At 49.2% G+C, this 19,773-nt stretch overlaps 2 protein-coding genes across 2 annotated transcripts in view; one reads left to right on the top strand and one right to left on the bottom strand.

Moving 5' to 3' along the window:
• Positions 1-1,971: 1,971 nt before the first annotated feature.
• On the bottom strand, positions 1,972-3,786 carry LOC136056190 (transcription cofactor HES-6-like). The gene is made up of 4 exons (XM_065748235.1): positions 3,724-3,786; positions 3,253-3,348; positions 3,031-3,109; positions 1,972-2,417 (listed from the first exon to the last, which is right to left on the bottom strand). Exons 1-4 carry the CDS (start codon positions 3,784-3,786, stop codon positions 1,972-1,974), a joined length of 684 nt encoding a protein of 227 aa, XP_065604307.1.
• A 12,580-nt stretch (positions 3,787-16,366) lies between these two features.
• Positions 16,367-19,773, top strand: part of CAB39 (calcium binding protein 39) — a 34,736-nt gene continuing 31,329 nt past the window's right edge. The window contains exon 1 of the mRNA XM_065748495.1: positions 16,367-16,514. The gene's annotated coding sequence lies outside the window, so the exon portion shown is untranslated. The remainder of the gene's footprint in view (positions 16,515-19,773) is intronic.

The following is a 19,773-nucleotide window of genomic DNA, read 5'->3' as shown; positions in this document are numbered from 1 at the left end:
GAAGCCCAATGAATCTGAACCCAGTTTCTTTGTCAAACACAAGCAGCAGCAGACTTCACATGCGTGAAGGGTTAGGAATGACCTTCTGCCTCCCTAAAGAAACGCCTTCTTTACTGAAAACTGTTGATGTGCACAGGATTCTGTCTGACCAAAGTAGGTACGTGGCACGGGATCATCTAAAAGAGCCCCTTGGATGGAAGAGAAGGCAATGAGAAATGAGCACTGTGTACTGCTGGCCAAGCATTGCAGTCTCACTTTTCTATTTTTAAAGCTCTCTCCAGCTGCTGTGCAACCATTCCCTCCGCACCCATGAAAGAAAAAAAAACCAACAACAACGCACCGATTAGAAACAGGACATAATAAAACCCACTAACCACAAAGTATGTTAAAATGCACTGAGTAAACAACCAGAGATGGTGAGAAATACGTATTTCCCACTGATCTCTTTTCAGCACAGCAACCAAAGCTGATAATTATAGTCAGTGGAGATTTAAAGCATTAGGGGAAAGTATGTTTTTAAGTTGATGCTGTCAAAACACAGGAGAACATTGGCAGCACAGTGGAGTGGTTGCCACAAGTTGATACGGTGCATTACTGAAATGAACAAAAAGGAATAGAAAATAGTGAAGTTTGAGGCCCCATTCTGGGTAGGGATCTGCTGCTTTACCTGCCACAGGGCCCAGCACTGGGCAGCAGAGGAAGCAGTGCAGCAATGGGTGCTCAGGTCACGTGCAGATTTCTCTGACCTCAGCGGGGTGTGTGGTAATATCTGCCACCACCTTTTGTGTCTTTTCCTTTCCAGGATCCTGAGGTTCACTTTGTCTGACTGTTATCATGACCTGTGAGTGCTCCTTGACTCTGCTGCCTTTTTCTGCTAAGCAGAACAGGATGCTAAATCCAGAGGTGACGGTTTTCACTCTTTCAGTGCATCACTGAATATGTCATGCTGCATAATTAGCCCTTCTGAACTGGATGTCCATTACTTGGTATGCACGGTGTTTGTTTTCTCGTTCAACCAAATGTTACTAGAAGCTGAGTGGGTTTGACCAGTCCAATGGGTACAATTTGCAGGCAGTTTTGCCTTCTGCCTGTCAAGAGTCTATCTGCAATGCTCTTCTAAGTCAAACCTGAAGTACTGCTGTGGGTTGAGAAGCTCAACTCGCGACTTCATTTGTCACTCACAGACGTTACCGTCACTCAGGCGATTCTCAGTGTGTGCACACACGCTGCTTTTCTCCAAAGCATCAAGCACTGTGTTCAGAGCAGGCAGAAGGAGGCTGGGAGAAACACAGTCGCTGTCTTCCAAGAGTTTATTTAGAAAATAAACAAAAACAATCTCTAGATGCAACTACAGGTGACATACATGCACAGGTAGCTGACTGCTTGAACAGTTGTGTCAGCATGTTCAGGAACAATGTGTGGATATTGAGCAATACAGAGAATATTTCTAAACAGTCTAAACCATCTCTCCCTTTGTATTTTCAGCACTGCAGCATTCTTACAAGAATCAGAACTGAACTCTCCTACAGTTGCCCAGGAATGGCTGTAACAATAACAAAAGTAAGAAGAAGAGATTGGCTGTTTGCTGCTTTGTTCAATGAAGTGGTCTCAGCTGCTGCATGAGATCCAAGAGGCAAGCTTGGTGCAAGAGAGGGTTGTTGTCATCGTCTTGTATCTTTACTGATAGAACATTAATTATTTTAGGAATGCAAGACAAGAAAGTTATATAATTAATATACACTAAAGAGCACGAGAGGATACTATACAATAATTTAGATGTATTAAATAAATACAAAATAATTGCAGCCTTCTATAATGCAGGCTACACATAGGTTTACTTCGGCTTGAAGTACCCTGGTCTTTAGTACACCTACGGGAGCAGACTCGCTCCACAAGTGTTGTAAAGAAACATATCTATAAGATACATACATAAGAATGTCTAAGGTTAGGATAAACATTTGAAAACACATTTTACCATGGTCTCCACATATCTAATGACCCCATACTAGGGTTATTATGGGAAAAATTAGGCTGCAGGACCTGTCTGGGAGGCGCAGCATCGACCTGGCCAAAACCGGACAGCGACGGTGGCTGGAATGAATTTTTCAAAGCCTGTTTGTGTTCTGCTGGGTAGAAGTGCTCCTGAGATGGATTTGTGCTGGGAGTGTTCCCTTTAGGACTCAGTGGGGTTTTTGGAGTAAGGAGAGGCTGCTGAGATGGGCTCGAAGAACTTAATGCTGCTTTGCAGGTGTCTTCACCAGACCTGGGTAGGGATTTCAGCAGGTGGTTTAGCAGGCGTGCCCCGAGCGTCTTGTCCATCCACTCGCAGGTGAGGAGAAGGTTGTGGACCTCGTGCATGCACTGAATGTATCCTGTGCTGTACCTCTGCTGAGCTTCAAGGCCAACTTTGGAGTCAGCTGCGTTGAACAGGAGAGAACTCAAGTTGGTAAGTGTGTAAAGCCTGCACATCCCACTTAAACACATTCAGCAGGTTCCTGTGTGCTTTGCCCCATTTGCTGTGTGCCCCATGGAGGGCCTATTGCTGAAACCATATCCAGCATCCTGCTTAAATCACTGTGGGGCTGTGGCAAGCCAGGGCCCTGCTGCTCCTGGGTGGGACAGAAGCTGTGCAGGAGGAAGAGCACTTATTTAAGAGCCAGATACTGGCTTTTGGAGAAGGCAGATTGGTTCCTGCACAAATCTGAGTTTGGTTTAATGCTTTACAGGATCGTGCGTGGTTTGCAGGGCTCGGGGAAGGTGGTGCAGGGAGCGGGCAGCCCGCAGCATCCTGCTGCCCATGGGCAGGCAGAGCCAGAACGGAGCAAGGGGACAAAACCAGTGCGGGAAGGAAAACCTGCCGTGGGTTAGCGCGTGCTCGGCTCCATTTCCCCATCTAGCGGTGAAAGCCAGCCCAGAGCAGCAGCACGGCGGTCAACAGGACTGCGAGAGGCTTTGGCCAAGCTCCCAGGGGGTTCAGTGTGCAGCCCTGTGCCTCCTGCACCCCAGGGGCTGCAGGGAAGGGACACTTACCCATCAGCTTGCTGTTCTGGATGTTCTGGAGGTGTTTCACCGTCATTTCCAGGATGTCTGCTTTTTCCAGTTTAGACTGCTAATAAAGAAGGAGTTCGGCAGCTGAGAGGCCGTGGGGTATTTGCGGCTTTTCACAAAAGACAGAGGCCTTCTCCCACCCCCAAAAAGCCAAACATTCTCCATCAGCAGGGGAGCACAATCTGCATCAGAATGAACACTTACATCCAAGTGAAATGCGCCAACCACGGTCTCCTTCAGCTGGTCCAAGCAGTTGTTAATCCTTTCCCTGCGCTTCCGCTCGATTAGAGGTTTCCTTAACTGTGGGGAAGAGGAGGGGGAATTGCAGTCGAATTATTTTTTGTGGAGAAGGGAAGAACCTGGACTATGCGAGCTCCGTGGGGGCAGGTTGGGGTCTGTGGGAGGCAGGAGAGACACATCTCAGTGTGCAACCAGTGTGGGATGGCATGATGCTTGGCAGGGTCAGTACTGACAGAGAGCCTCCGTCTGGTAAGGGCCTGTCCTTCAGGTCATGCTACCTCTGAATGCCCGTACTTCCACCCCCATTAACCTGTGTTTACCCAATGGAAACCAAAAGACAGAGAAAGGAAGCAGAAAATAAACTTACACAGGTTAAATTCCGAGAAAACATCCCTAAGAGGAAGACAACGACTCTCCCCTAGGAGAGGCACCTACCTTCCTCTCCTCCTTGGTGCTGGACAGCTTGTGTGCTCCGCCGGCCATGGCTGTGGCTGTCATTGTAATCCAGGCCGTCCGCCCGGCGCGCTGCCAGGACGGGCGCGGGTGGCACTCGGGCAGCAGGTCGCTGCCAGTCCCGGCGGCTGCTCTGCCTCTCTTCTGCTCCTCTGCTGTATTTATAACCCAGAATTAGCATGTGAAAGGGAGCTCGCCTTGGCGGGACTTCTTTTCCCACACGAGGGGTCGAGCCCAGAGGTTTGTGGCCATCAATCAAAGCTGACAGGTCACTGCTTCTTTTCAATGACCACGGCGGCCCCCCCAAACAGCGACAGATGTCCGGCCTCCAAAGCCTTGCTTTGTAGGGATCTTTTGTTAAGGAAGAAGAGAAGCAAAATGGGCGCGCTCGGAGCAGCTTGCATGGCTCCTGCTCAATTTGCACAGATTCCCAGGGAGGAAAACAATAGCGGGACCCAGTTGAGTTACACCTGGGAAAATGCCTTCTGCATCCCTTCTCCCTTGCATCCCTCTGAGCCAGCGCTTCTTTTACCTGCCAACGTGAGCCTCGAGCATCTTCCATCCTCAAAGCAGCCTCTTAATTTAATAATAGAGTACTCGATTGACTAGTTCCTGTAGGAATTGTTATTGCAGGGTAATGGCGATCGATTAAAAAGTGTTGACAGCAGACAGCAATAGAAACCTCGCTCCCATCCCAGAAACCCTCCAGGGAGAGCACTTCACGGACCTCCCGAGGACGTGAATTCTCTGTTGCGTGCAGCTAGGTGCAGGGATTACAGAGCTCATCTAGTTTTTCATTGCTGTGTGCTATTTAATATTAAACTTGCAGACAGCTGCAGAAGCAGCCCAACCTTAAGGTGAGCGTAGACCTGTTGAATCTGTGGGATTTTCACTTGTTTGCTTCCCCTCCCTTCCCTTTTTCACGCTGCCTTGGCTGTTTTGGGGGGGGAAGGGTGTTTTTCTGTTTGTTGCAGACCTCTGAAGTGCTAGTGCAGAAGCACAGGGGCCTTTACAGCAGGCTTGGCGCAGGATGGGAATGTGCTTGTATGCTTCCTCACTGCTGTCTAGTTTTGAGGGGGAGCATGGAGGCATTTTCCACGGCTTTGCTTTTTCTTTCTGACAACTGCTTTGCTAATGGGCAGGATCCGGCAGTGTCCTGTAGAGTCACCCAGGTGAAACCCTTCAAGTTGGTGTCGAATGTGCCACCTTACGTAAATGAACAGGAAGAAGCTTCCTTGGTTCAGAAGCTCCAGAAGCCCTCAGGATCCGCTCTTGGAATTTCCCATCACCCAGCACAAAGCTGCAGCTGCAGAGCCCTTACTCCACCCCTTCAGCCGTAGGTGGTGATGTACCCCAGGAATGGATCGAGGACATGATGTCCTGCACTTAAACGCTGTGTGGGTGTATGCTTGGATGTGTGTAAATGCAAACATTTGCAGCATGCCTGCGCTCAGTGCTGTCTGGGCTTATAGTGGGAATGTGTCCCCGGACATGCTATGGTGCAGGCAGGGGTTTGTCAGCCAAACACAGGTGCTGGGTGCAGTTGCCTGGTTTTATAAACACCTTCTTGGCAAGGGTGCACGAGGGAGAGCCTGAGATGGGTGTTTGTTGCTCTGGGAGAGGACAATTGATATGTTGTCCATTGTGTTGCAGGACCAGAGTGGGAATGGGCACCTTGTATCAGGTCTGTCCCCTGCACAGAAAATGGGGGACGTTCCACTGTCCAGTGTGAGAGCTCTTCATGTCTGCCAACCCCCGGAATTTAAGATACTTTTGTTTTTGCAATTATTTTTTTTTCCAATTGACCAGGAGAGGCAGCTGCACAACTTCCAGACAGGTTTGGCCCTGCTGGTGCGAAGAGAAGTCCCTACCCTGCTCCCCCCACCATCACACCTCACATGGAAGAAGTACTATCCCACAGCGACCTTCCCAAGGGGATGCTCAAGGCTGCCTCGGCTCCTGGCTCATCTGAGCATTGCAGAGGTGTGTGAGAATGCAAAATTGCCCCCAAAAGCTGTGAAACACACCAGAAGAGGTGCCCATGCCCAGCCCCACCCCATGCCCATTCCTCCCCTGGGCAGTGGGCTCAGGGCTCTGAGAAGCTCCCGGATTCCCCGCTGGCTTCTGCTGGCGATGAGTTCATTTCAAGGTTCATTTGTAAGACAGCATTTCCGTGAAAAAGAAGAGCAGCTTTTGCTGTAAACAGTTATTTTACACCTCTCATTCAGGGCAGAACCCTTTATGCTCAAAGCGAGGGGGTGCGCGGGCGGGAGGGCCGCGCTGCCTTTCAGGGGAAGCGTGACATCTGTGCTGGGGATTGTGTGGCCCGAACAGCCACATGCAAATGAGCGCGGAGCATTAAAGGGAGCTTTTTGCAAATTCCCGCTTCACTTTCGCATTTTGCACTGCCAGGTTTCGCTGAAAGGGGATTCTCCGTAGCAAACAAAGCCTCCCTTTTTCCCGGGCTTCCCGAAAAAAAAAAAAAAAGAAGGAAAAGGGTCAGTGCCGCTCGGAGTTTTCTTTTTTGCTATTTGTCTACATTTCACACCCTGTAGAAAGAAAACAACTTTTAACATCTGTTCCTGCACTTTTTAAGATGGAAAGAAAGGCCCTTGGAAATGGGGAAAGTGTGGCAGATGTTTGCAGATTCCCTCCAACGCAGATGTCTTGCTCTGAAAAAAGTTTCTTTAGGAATCCGTGGCCACAGCTCCTCTTTGACTCGGGACACGCGACTGCTGAGAGAATGAAGGGACGTGGGAAAGCTCTATAGGACAAAAGAGCTTATTCAAACAAACCTGAGAGCCGTGAACAATCTAATAACCAGCAGAGAAATGGTCAGCGGCCCTGGCCCTGCCAGAGGGACAGTGCTCCTGGGGCTGGGGTAGCCAATGGCTGCAGGAAGGGGCCCTTGGTGCCTCTCATTGCAAAGCCAACTTTGCCTCAGCATGGGACGTGTGTCCCTGGGAAGCAGGGATGGTGCCACCGAGGTCTCTTCCACTTGGGTGACATCCACATCCCATACATGACCGCTGCTGCCCTTTGTGATCTGCATGCTGAAGCCTCACTCTAAGAGGCAGTTTCTGGACAGAAGGGTACTTTGTAGACCAGGTTCAACTCCTGCTGAAGACAGACATGAGATGAAGGGGTGTGCAGTGGGGCTGCCGAGCTGCTGAGTGGGGGCCCAGGGCTGCGGGCTGCCCCTCTCTGCATCCTAACATCCTCCCCCAGCACTGATGCTGTGCTGCAGCCAAAGGCTTCTACCTTGGGTGCTGGTGCCAGCCCTGTCTCAGCCATCTGGGTTCTTCAGCACTGCTGTGATGGCTCCAGGGTGAAAAGACACATGGTTTTCTGGCATGTCTCAAGCAAGTTTAATTCCTGGGTGACCACAGAAAGCCACAGGGATGCTTCCTAGTTTCCCATTCTGTCTTTTGGGATCTATGTTTCCCCTGTATATTTGCTACAGATTAGAGAGAACAGCATAACCTAAATACATTGTGTCCCTTAGTCCTTGCTTTACTGCCATGGATATGAAGAGGACACCTCTCTAGCAGCCCCTTTGACATTGCCACCACTGCCTTTCTAGACTGAGGCACCATTTCCCTCACCTCTCCCTGCAGACGGTGTGGTTGCTCCAGGTAGATGGCTCAGCACAGCTCCCAGTTGGCCTTCCTGCTGTCCCTTGCTGGATTTTCCTTTTGGGTAGAAAAGATCAAATCCAGGCTGCTTCTTTAGGAGTTGCATCCTCCCTGCCAAGTGCCCAGAGAGGCTGGGAGCCAGGTGGCCTTGTGCAGAGCAGGAACAGTTAAGCAGAATCATTACAGATGCCTGAGCACAGCCTGTCAGCATGGGTGCCCAGCTGCTGGGCTCAGGCAGACATAGCAGTGTCACTTGCAGCTCTGAGCAGGTTTGGGAGAGCAGCCATCAGCAGGTGCAGGCACTCAGCCTGTCCCAGCTTCACAAAGCACGAACTGGAGCTGCTGGAAGGATGAGGCCAGGGAACAAACACCACACAGGGCACTGAGAACAACTCAGCCCTAACGTGTGGCCTCAGTACCCCCTGCACCCTCCCCAGGGCAGGGATGGCCCCAGATCTCGGTTGCCATAAGCAAACATTCACAAAGGAGAGGCTGTTTTCACAGCGGTTTCAGTCATTATGACTAAATGGTTTTAGTCTGGGGGGGTTCAGAAGTTCAGTTCTGGTTCAAAGATGGGGTTTGAAAACAAAGGTTAAATCTCTTCATTAAAAGGCTCAAATCTGCTGCTTTTGGAGCAGCTGTAAATCGTACTGCTCTGACTTCCTGTGTCGCCCACGGGTGGTTTGCTCCCCTAATGAACCCAGCACGAGAGGAATGTGGCAAAGAGCTGTAAATGCCGGCGAGGTGACTGGATGCATCAGGTCAGGAGGGAACAGTCAGTGTCTGGGCAGGTAGAATTGCTCCCAGCACAGCAGCACGTAAACTATAAGCACCATAAGTGCTGCTCAGAGATTACTCACTACCAGATTACGTCAGGGGGAACAGGGCACTTCCAACCTGGCTTTGGTTCAGGATGCTCCATTAGATCTTGCAGTGAGAGTAGCTGTGGCTTTGCTGGGGAAAGGCTGCTGCAGAGACCCTTTGTAGTGGCAGGTTATGGGGCTGCTGACTTATAGCAGTGGTCCTAGGGGAAGGAAGCAGGAAAAGACTCTGAAAAGTTGAGTTCTTAAACGTGCAGTCCTTGGTGTCATTGTTTTCCTTCTGGCCAGAAAGGAAACAGAAAGGACTCACCAGAGTTAGCAGGGTTTAATGCTAACACTGGACAGTCCCTTCTCTTTATCCCTGTTGCCATCTCTTGTGAGGACTGATAGTTGATGTTCTCATTGCTGTCTTTGATATGTGTGGGGAACAGGAGCAGAGCTGGATGTTCATCTGCTCTGAAGGCATTTATGGACAGAGAGGAGCACACATGGCACAGGATAGTGCTGTATGGATTTTATTCATCATAAGAGAAGTCCTGCTCCAAAAGCAGTAAGGGATGTCTCTGGAAATGCTGTTGGTATCTCTCAATCCAGCTATTGTATCGAGTGCTCCAATGTTCACCAGCCCCAGCTTTTCACCCTCAGTATCCAAAGAAGGGCAACAAAGCTGTGAAGAGTCTGGAGCACACATGTGATGGGGAGCAGCTGAGGGAACTGGGATGGGTCAATGTGGAGAAGAGGAGGCTCAGGGGAGACCTCATCACTCTGCATTTCCCTGAGAAAAGGTGATAGTAAGGTGGAGGTCAGCCTCTGCTCCCAGGTAACAGTGATGGGATGAGAGGTGATGGCCTTAAGTTGGGAGGGGTCAGGATGGATACTGGGGAGAATTTCATCTCAGAAAGAGCAGTGAAGCACTGCACAGCTGCACAGGGAGGTGGGGGAGTCACTGTCCCTGGAGGTGTTTCAGAGCCATGGAGATGTGGCAATGAGGGACATGGTCAGCGGGCATGGTGGGGTGGGTTGGGGTTGGACCTGATTGTCTTAGTGGTCTTTCATTCTGTGATCCTATGATCACATGACTAAACCATCCTCAGGAGTGGACTCCTGGAATAGGAAATAATTACAAGGCTGGTACCAGATGAGTAATTTTCAGCTTTTCCTTCACACACACCCCTCCAGCCTTTGTGTTCAAGATCAGCTGATGTTCCTGCCATTGCTCAACACCTCTCCTGTCTGGTGGGTTACAAGAGCTTCTGCAGGAAGTCTTATCTGCTCTTCTCAGACAGAGACCTGCTGGTTGCAACATGGACTCTTAGGCCAAGAGTGAGTTATAGGAAGAAGAATATCTGATAAGCCACTCGTGGGCGGTGACACACTGATAAGGTCTAACCTCCTGCTGAGCTGGAGTGGTATTTGGGGATGGAGAGCCACTCTTGGCTCCCCACCCTTGGTGGGAAAAGTGCAGGGGGCTTTCAGGGTGTATTCAAAGCCGTTCTTGAACTTTCCTCATTGGGCATCCCAGGGTTACTTTTTGTTCAAGGCAGCTCCAGGCTTTCTCACACTTTCTGTGCGTGTAATGTTACCAGATGCTGTCTGATAACAGGCCTCATCTATAATGCAGCAAGTTCCATTTCCACAGCAACTTCAGCGTGTGTGCCTGCCTCCCAGGTGTCAGGAAACGGGAGCTGGGCACCCATAGCAGCCTCTGCACATCTCACACAGCCCATGTCTGTTTGGCCTCTTGGTTCCTGAGGCTGCAGAAGTAGCTGAGAACGAGGGGCCTTTGTGAGATAAAACTGTCTTCTGTGCCTATGAGTAAATTCAGCTCTCATCCCAGTTTGGCCACACGCCAATAGCAGCTTTCTTTTTATAGTACGTGTGTATACGTGTGCTGACACCACATCCTGACCCCTTGACACAAAATACCTTGTCAGCATGAATGAGGCAATGGGGGTGGCCAGCATTCATCCTCTGCAGGAAGAACAACCTGCAGCCTTCATGCCATTATGTTGTTCTCAGCCTTCAGCACACCAACAACTTCTGCAGGGTGCAAAAGGACAGCCTGCAAGGCACTGGGCTCAGACACAGCTCTTCCTTTGTGCTGCTTACTTCTGGCCCCGCAGGGCTGGGATTGTGGCACCAGAGGAAGTGAGGAAACACTTGGTCAGGTTTTTGAGCTTGTGGGTTTGGTCCCATACAACCCAGCTCACTTCTGGGCCGGCAGAAAGACTATAGGATGGGTAGGCACGAGCCTTGGGGGTTCTGGTCCTTACCAGCCAAATCCAGCCTGGACTGCACATAAAATCACATGCTTATATATATATATATATATAAAGAATTATAACAAAGAGCTACAAAATTTCTTGTGGGTTTAAATCTGTTTTTAGTTCTATAAATACAGCCTAGTTTTAACCACATCTATTTTCTCTTTAAATTCTTTCCTTTTTTTCTCTCTCTCTCCTTGTATAACTCGGATGAGGATTTCTTACTCCGACAGAGGAGCCAAAGGGATGGGGATGGAGTGGCTCAGTGGGAAGAAGAACACAACTCCCATGGCCAGAGGGCTGTCAGGACCCACATGGAAGTGTGTGATGCTCCATGAGCTGGCCTGTGAAGGTGAAAAGCAGAGCTTGCACCTGCTCCAGCTTCTCCATAACATGGCATTTAAAAAGAAATAATGATACAGAAAGCCTGCAATCGCTACCCTTTTAAAAATTTATTGTCTGTTTCAATACTAGGAGTCGTGCTCCAGGTTTGCTCTTTGAGGAAGCAAAAGAGACCACAACACACATGAACTACCCAAGGATTCCTCTAGAAAAATAATTGATGGAAAGGTGTTTTTTTGTGCTTTTAAGGTAATGTTCTGTTTCCTCCTGTCTCCACTTTCCCTGGTGTATGTACACACAGATGCAGATGGCCTCCTATGTAAATGCAGTTGCTTTCAAAGGTGTCCCAGGTGAGTGATGCTGAGCTGGAAAAGGGGCTCAGCCCCTCTGCAAACCAGTGCCTGAGTTTCAGGGTGGAGAGAGGCAGAAATCCTGGGTGCTCTCCTTGTCCGGAGTCTGTATTCACAACAGGGGAGTGAGGAGAAGTAGTGCAGAAGAGCTTCAAAGAGGCTTGGGGAAGGTCTCTGCATATTTGCTGGAGTGGCTGAGCACAGATGTATTTCAAACGAGATTGGAGCAGCCCTGCTGCTAACCCAGCCCCACAGCAGCCCAAATCCATCTGAACCACACAGAATAGCACTAATCCCATGTCCTTCATTGTAGCAGCTCTCTGCTGCAAGAACTAATTAATTAGTTTCTGTAGAGTCCTTTGAAGGTGTAAATTGCTAAGTAAGTGTGGATCGCTATTGTCCAGAGGGTGTGGGCTTCCAAGTGAAATGGGCACTACTTAAATATGAGCATTAGTAAACTCATTCGAAATTTTTTTTAAATGAAAAGAGCAATGTGCCAAGAGGAGGGTCAGCCTCTGGCCAAAGCTGCACACGCAGTGGGGGCCGGGGCCACAGTACCCAGCCCTGGGTGGGAGGGAGAGTAAATGGGATGTACTCACTGTGGCTGGCAGCAGGAGTGCTCCTGCCCTTCTCACCTCACGGCCACCTCTGCCATCTCCTCGTGCTGGTTCATCTTCTCTTTTTTGGCCAAGGCACTGCGATGAAGGATAACAGTGCACACAGATCTCCCTCTCTGCAGATTTTGGCTTTCCATACAAGCATTTCTGCATCAGCACAGCTGGACTGTAGCAGTCATTTGGTAATGCTGACCATGAAGAAGAGTCACCAAAACAAGTCAGGTCCCAGAAGCATGAGCCTTCAGTTCATGATACTTGGTTTTCAGCCTTAATGTACCTGCACAAACAGGAAGTTTCTCTTTTAATAATATTCTATTTTCAAGTTGATTTGATAGAAATGGGAGAATAAAATTCCTGAGAAACAAGCAAACAAGCAAAACAGAAGAAGAGCAGTCCTTCCTTAAAGATAGTTTATTTTCATGCTTACCACGTTGATGGAAATGACGTGGCTTTAGCAGTAGATTCTGACCAGAATGGATTCTGAGCTTTACAAATAACTTTCAATTGTTCCATAGCAGTAAAATTAAAAGGACATGATTCAGAAGGACAACATACTGCTTTTGTTGCTGTACAGGAAATGAATTTGCAAGAGAGTTTTTTCCTATGATTTTTCTGGCAATTGTTTCTGATGGACTTTACCTGCTACCCTGAATTCCTGTGATTTGCAATCATATTTCAAAAGTAAGCTTTAATTCTGAAATGGCAGCTTGAATCGAGGATAAATCATAGCATTACTGTGAGAAGAAAGAAGTGCTGACACGGATGGCCATTCCGTGTACTCGTGCCTTCTGTTGTAAATACATCTTGGGGAGAGTGAGTCTGTTCATTACGTACGGCTTGAATGAACTGACAGACAGCAACATGCTCAGCAGCAGGTGTTTCTTTGAGGCCAGCAAACAGCCACAGCCAGCAGCAGGGGTGAAATGCAGCTTCGGGAAAAGCCACGGGCACTTCTGAAACATGGCCCACGAGATTAAGCCACTGCCACTTGGCCCAGTTCAAAGTCCATGGGAAGAATCTGAATTCTTTTCCTTCCAGACTTTCAGTAGAAGGTACCTGAGTCCTCATATTTTCTACTCAAAACCTTTTCCCTGAAATTCCTTGTCAGGGCATACAAGCCTGGGTTTTGGTCTCTGAATTACATCAATGTATAGCCACAGCTGAGCAATCTTGAACTGAAAAATAAACTGGGTGTTGGTTTGTGTTATTTCCTCATTGTACTATCTGTCAAGGCACTCGTTATTTTTTCACTTGCTTTATGTCATGCCCATTGAGATGGCCTTGTAGTTAGCGTGAACTTCTCCCTGACAACCACGTGGAGAAGTGTGAGATACATGAGGTAAGGGCATTGATTTCTAACTTCCTGGTTTATTTTTCTACTGCTCCCCTTAGCCCCGTTCCTAGTGCCCCTGCCTGATTGAATTGACGGTGATCTCAGAGTAAGATAAAATGGTGAGTCACTTTCCCTGAGTGAGGTTTTAAGGAAGAGGAGGGATTAAGATAGAAGACTTAATCCCTGTCTGTAGGGCAGCACCCAAGTAAGGATGAGAGTAACCACAAAGTGTCAGCAGCACAGTCAGAATTCAAGATGTTTAAAGCATGTGCTGTCCTCTTCTTCCTTGCTCTCAAGTTTTCTTTGTTCTTACTTATCCACCTGTGTGGATGTTCCCCATTCCCTCCCTCCTTTCTGGGCTCTCCACTCCAATCCCAGATACTGGTTCTTGTGAAGGGACATCCTTGGGGACATGGTGGGACAGAGACCCTGAGGCAGCGGGGACTGACAGGAGGAAGAGGGGATGCAGAGAGGATGATGCTGCTGCCTCTACTCCTCTGAGCAGACCCGAAGCTCTTTTTTCATCAGATATAACAGCAAGAGGTCGGGTGCTGTTACATCATGGCTATAAAATGTGTGTTAGTGGCTTGGCAGCTTGGCTCCATGTTTGGTGGGAGGGAAACACATGTCTGCATGTCTGGAAGCACTTGGCGCTGCAGCAAACTGCAGTGTCTTGGTGCTATGGTGGTAGTGGCCCCAGCTGCTGCTATGTCTTTTTTAAGTAGAGAAAAGTAAATCAAACTTTGGCTTCTGCTTTACAGTTTGCCATCAGCTGCTTCTGCTGACTTCATTACTTCAAAATTGTATTTTAGAGGCAGTTGCTTCACTGATGTCTTAAAGAAACCATCCTCATGTAAGAGACATCCTGCAAGCATGATGTCCCTGCAGGGATGTGTCGGTTGGTTTTGGGCTGAGCCAAATGAGCCCTTGGAGCCTTAAGATCCCATTCAACTGGCTGCTCCTACAGAGCAGAGCATCTGAGTGCTTGCCTTTATAGCTAGTTTTTTTTTTTCTTCAGTGAAGTAACTTGAATTTTTGAGTCATGTTTATTCACTTCCTAATTTGCAAGAATTAAGTAATTCACAATGGCTCTCAGTCAGGGCTGTGAATTAGTGAATTGCTATTGTACTAAAAGGTCTCTCGCATGTTGAATTCAATTTTTGAGGGCTTAGAAGAATCACGCTCCCCCTGCTCACAGATTTCCCTGAAGTGCACTACATGGTGATGATAATTACAGTGGATGCATTATTTGCATGGTCTTTTTTCCAGTGGTCATCTGTAAAGCACTAGTGTCTATTTTCCAGGTGCTCTGTTGAATCATTGTCCTGGTGCTTGTCTTTAATTCTTTTTTCTCTCCTGAATATTATCTGTTTAAACTTGAATGTTTTTAGCATAATTACAAGCTAACAATTTGAGCTCAGACATACACACCCTTTCAAAGCTGGCTTTGAAAACAATTATTTCCAGCTCACAGGCGGGATATACAAAGTGCCAACATTCTGCCGACCGCATGCTGTGGGCCCAGACAAGCATGGCCAACCATCCCCAGCAGCCTGTCACCTGCCTGGGCAGCACGTCCCAGTGTGCATTCAGGTCCAGAGCTGTTCTGTCTGCCTGTGAGATGAACTGTCATCACATGTGGATGTTCTTTTCCTGCCCCACCTTTCAGCTGTTTGGGAGAACATCCCCATGGTAGCAGCACTGCTGCAGATAGCCATGTAGCGGAAAGTGAATGCGTATGAACTGTGATGCTTGTCAGACTCGGGGATGGTTGCAAGTGTGGTCAGAAGTGTTTTCCTGAGCTGACAAAGCAGGCTGATGCACATGGGCAGTGCAGCACACAGGGAGGCAAAGCATCTCACATGTTCCATGACATCTCTTGTCAAGACAGCACCAGGATCTCATTTTGTCTTTAACAGCCTTTTTAATGCTGTCATTACTCAGAAATACCATTGCTACGGCTCCTTAGAGAAGGAGAATACCTCTGCAACTAGGATAGCCCCCCCCAAGAGTCCTGTCAGTGCTCACAAGGTTTCTCTCTTTTCTTTTAAGTTTTATTTTTTAGAAGTTTTATCTTTTTAGAAGACAGACTTCTGTGGTTAAAGTGCTTACTGCTTCTTTCAGCACAGTTCAGTGGATCTCAGGGAGAACAAGGAGACTTTGAGCAGCAAACAGGATGGGATGTTGCAGGTGGATGGTTTGCAAAGGATCCAGGAATGAGAATGTCTCACAGGGGTGAGAAGCTGGACTGTGAAATACTGGAGGTTGCTGTCAGGCTGCTAAAAGACACGGTGAGGGTGGAATGCATGGAACATGTGGATCCAAAAATGCTACACACGGGGCAACGCAATAGCCGAGCATGGCATGGCACGGGCACATGAACTCAGCTCTGCTGAGCTGTGTGAGCCAATGGTTGCTGCTGTGCTTGCTCTCAAGGTATGAAGACTTATTTTGCTTGGGTTTTTTAGATTTGTTACACTTCTAGCTGGGTGTTAGAGATGAGAAGTCTGCAGAGCAGACCCTTCATATCCCAAGAGCAGTGTGGAGGTGCAGGCAAAACCCCAATGCAATAATTCAAGAGTCATTATGGAAATTGCTTTTGCTTTTCATCTGCCCAGTCACCTCTCAGGTGGCAGAGCAAGGCACAACCTGGCTCACTTAAAGCAGTTTTCTTTAAGGCAAAATGTTAACACACGAAATACGAAACCCAAGGCTGCTACATTCTGCTACAGAAAAACTAACGGCGCTGAGAAGCCTCCAGAAAAGCGGTCCAGTGATGTGGCAGGGAAACGCAGGGAAGTAAGGGCAGAAATGTAACACAGCACAGGTCATTAAACCCAAACCGAGGACAGAAACTGTCAGTGCAGCAGAGCACGAGGAGCTTAAGGACTTCTCGGCTGCTGCTCAGCAGCGACACGTGGGGCTCACAGGTGCAAGCATTTGCATTTAAAATCGTAGCTTGTAAGAAAGTAATGACATGCTCCAGAAAATCGTTATTTCATTTCCCTGCTTTAAACCGACGCTGTGCGTTACACCTAACGGACGGCACGGGCCCGACGCACGCACGCGTGCTTGTGCCTTTGTTCCATACATACCGCGCTCCGCCCCACCCGTCTCCCGCTGCCCCCGCAGCGCCCTCGGCATTCGGACCTCCGCTCCGGCAGGGGGCGCTCGCGTGCGGCGGCGGGCGGAAGCGACGCCGCGTTCCGCCGCCGCTGCCGCCGCCGGCTGCTCGCCGCGCTCCGCCGCCGGGCGAGGACGGGCGCGAGGGACGGGCAGCTGCGGCGCCGCAGCACCGCGGGGCGGGGGCCGGGCCGCGCCTCAGCCCGCAGCCGGAGCCGGGCGGTCGTGCCGCGCCAGGGGCGGGCCCCGCCGGACGCGACGCCGAGGAGGCGCCAGGCCGCGGCCCAGGTACCGGACGGGAGGCGGCGGGCGGTGCGCGCGCGAGGGGCCAGGCCCACCCGTGTCTTCCGACCCTCCGGGCCCGGGTGCGCCGCAGGGCAGGGCAGGGCCGCGGGGGCCGCCGGGGGAGCGGCCCAGCCGGGCCGTGACCGCCGCGCTTCGGCCCCTCGTCGGTCAGCGGCGGCCGCGACGGGCGGGTCCCGGCCGCGCGGAACTTTCCCCGGGCGGCTCCTTCCCGTGCGGGGCCGCAGCGAGCTCCGTGCTGAGGAGCGGAGCCGAGGGGAGCTCTGCGCCGGGCCGCCCCCGGTCGGGATCGCGCGGTCGGAGCTCCCTTTTGTCGCTTCCTTCGCTGTCTTTACGGGCCGAGGCGCGGAGTGGGCGCGGTGCGGCCCTCGTAGCGTCCGTGTCTAAGGCCTCTTCCTACAGTTGTTCCCGGTCGCGGTGCTCGCGGGCCCCGCGTAGAAGGAGCGGTACGAGGGCGTTGTTAAATCCCCTGTTTTTGTGAGCTAAGCCCTGGAAGCCGGCATGCTGTGCTCTGTGTGTGCCACAGAGGAAAGAAGTTGTTTCATTTGTTGTCCTACAATCCTGTGGCGTGCTAGGAAGTATTGAGGTTTTTTCTTTTTTTTTCTTTTAATAAAATATGCTTTATTTTTTTATAAGTGCCCATGAAGGTGTGTGTGGTTTATTTAACACCTATATGCTGCCTTATGGGAATGGTGAGTCAAAGAGTCAGCTGCGTGACCTGCCCTGTGCAGTTTCAGTGGGGCAGGTAACAGCGCTTGGGGAAGCAGTTGAAGTGCCGACCACAGGTGAAATCTGATTAGCATCAAAACACTGACGAGGTGTTGTGTGTGTGGTTTGGAACCTGCCTATCAGAAGTTCCAGCACAGGGCCAGTGTTTTCCTTCCAGCAGTGCTGCACATCTCCAGGAAACATCTCTTCCTTTTCAGTGCTAGAGCTTGTGAAATCATATGGTGTGAGAGGAAGTGTCACATCCTGAGCTCGCACCTTAGCATCTTGTCTTTGAAATGATAGACTTTTACCACTTAAAACGCTGCGTGCCTGTAGTTAGTACCCACTCCCTTGTGTCTGTTGATGTGGCGTGAGCCTTTAGCTGGAGAGGAAAAAGAGGCCAGGAAATACACTGGAGCAGGTTGCTCACAATGAGAAGTGACTTTTCAGTTGTCCTGAGCAGTGTGACAGCCCAGCTAAGCTGTAAGAACGGCACCATGCCCCCGGCACCGTGTCTCGCTGGGATCCTGTCTGTCACTGACTCACTGTTGTAAGAGCATTTTATTTTACAATTAGCTTCGTGGCTGTCTTGTGACATGGGAAGCTATTGAGTCAGCCAGGTAGTGCTCACTGGGCTGAAGTCTGCTTGTACTCAAATGCTTATCTTGATGGCAGCGTGGTGCAGGTGGTGGTAGGAGTTTTCTTTGTCAGGCTGAAAAAGTACCTTAATACCAGAGGAGATTCTGTCTGGAGTTTGTATGTATGCAATAGCATGCTGCTGAATGTATCTAGGGGCTGATAGCGTTGGTCTTTCGAGTTAATTGCCTTCACTTAGATTGGCTGAGGTTCTGCAACTTCATGCCTTCCACAGGCCTTTAAAGCCTGGTTACAGATAGAGAAGCTTTGAAAAGCAGTGCTACAACGTAGAACTGGTGCTTCTTTAGGGGGGTATGTATTTATACAAATAAGGGGGACTAAGTAGGGTTGCCAGCTAAGCAGCACTTCATGACAGCATGTTTTTGAGAGATAATTGTGTTCTTTGGGTATTATCAAGTGCAGACAAATGTGTATTCCCGGGGGGGGTGTGACAATATTAAGAAAACTCCACCTCTCGTAATTCCTTGATTGCTTTTCAGAAACATTTATGCAGGAGGGAATGGTGTCTATTTTGCATTCTATCGTGGGAGCTAATGAGTTTGTTTCTTACTAATTAGCCGATGGTAGTCAGGAGGGGCTTTACTGTTGTGCTGCACGTGCAAGGCCGTTTAGCTTTTTTAAAGACACTTTTGTGAATGCTGGGATTACTGACCGATGTCCTTGCGTTTGATGTAATCCATTCTGGATTGTCTGAGTTGTTACAGAGTTGGTGATGAGTAGTTTGCAGTCTTAATATCTGCGGAAAATATTTCTGCAGGCTTTGATAATCTCTGCCATGCACTCAGAGGCTTGAGACAGGGGCAGGAAGGCGTCGGGGTGACCTTCTGAATTCCCTCCTGGCCCCGCTTTTCTGTAATTCTGGCACTTTCTCATGTGATTTAATTACAAGAGCAGCTATTAAAGTATGATTACCACTGTCTAATTGGAGACATCTTGCAGCTTTCTATCAAGAATAAGGTTCGAATCATGTGCTTCTTCAAAATTAATAGTGCCACAGTAGCCACCTCCCCCCACCCAAGTGTGAGCATGCAGGTCAAGTTAGAAGATGATGCTGCCCTGAATTATTTTAACAGACTTGATGTAGGCTTTTACATGTGTGCTTCACTGGTACCTATGGCTTCAGCTGGTGTCATGTGAGTTTGGTCTTTTTTTATCCTGAGCAGATTTTGACACGATAAAATGGCCCATGTGTTTGTCCCTATGTAAGAACTCTTCATGAAGAGCTGAGTTGAGGATTGGCCCAAACTGGGAACAGCCAAAATGCTGTGTGTGCACAGCAAGAACTGTGCTCTTTCCTCAGCAGCCTTCATGGGCTGCCTTTCTCAGACAGCATTAATTTAGAAATAGGAAGTACATTTCTTAGCTTTAAATAAACAACATCAATTTGGTTTTTAAGTCCCTTGTTTGGAGAGTTCTAGCTGATATTTCGAAGACTCAGAAGAGGCATTACAAAAAGTTGCTCACAGTGCATTTCAGGTATGCTGGAAGGAAGCACGTTGTAAGGCCACCCAGGGGGGCACGTGGTCATAGGGGTATCAGTGTATGTTGTAGCTGAGCTTTCTGTTCGTTAGGCTCACTTCTGAAGGTCTGTTTGCTTTGTCATTCCTCCTCTCTCTTCGAACACTTAGAGAATTCATCACTGAGAAGTGAAATGTCTGAAGGCAGTTTGGAAATGGTGAAGGTACGATTAGTGTAGGACTGTATGTTTCTGAACTTCATCAAACAAACTTCAGTGAAGTTATTGAATAGCTGCTGCTTGGACTAATTTTGAAACGCTCGGGTATACTCTCCAACTTCTCACCTAAAAATGGCAGTGTCAGTGACCCACTCCTGTGTACTGCTCTAGCCAGGGCTGGGGACCTTTGGCATGTGTTTGTCC

This window comes from Cyrtonyx montezumae, unplaced genomic scaffold (genome assembly GCF_038088225.1).
Source record: "Cyrtonyx montezumae isolate F1298 unplaced genomic scaffold, pur_monq_1.0 scaffold_5, whole genome shotgun sequence".
NCBI lineage: Eukaryota > Metazoa > Chordata > Aves > Galliformes > Odontophoridae > Cyrtonyx > Cyrtonyx montezumae.
The sequence above is the reverse complement of the archived record's forward strand: the minus strand, read 5'-3'. Positions and strand labels throughout refer to the sequence as shown.

Excerpts from the sequence above, each read along its gene's own strand:
- LOC136056190 (XM_065748235.1), bottom strand. The coding sequence starts at position 3,786 with ATGACAGCCACAGCCATGGCCGGCGGAGCACACAAGCTGTCCAGCACC. Across the intron at positions 3,110-3,252 it reads TTGGCGCATTTCACTTGGAT|CAGTCTAAACTGGAAAAAGC; the intron begins GTAAGTGTTCAT and ends CTTCTTTATTAG. Across the intron at positions 2,418-3,030 it reads CCAGAACAGCAAGCTGATGG|CTGACTCCAAAGTTGGCCTT; the intron begins GTAAGTGTCCCT and ends TGTTCAACGCAG.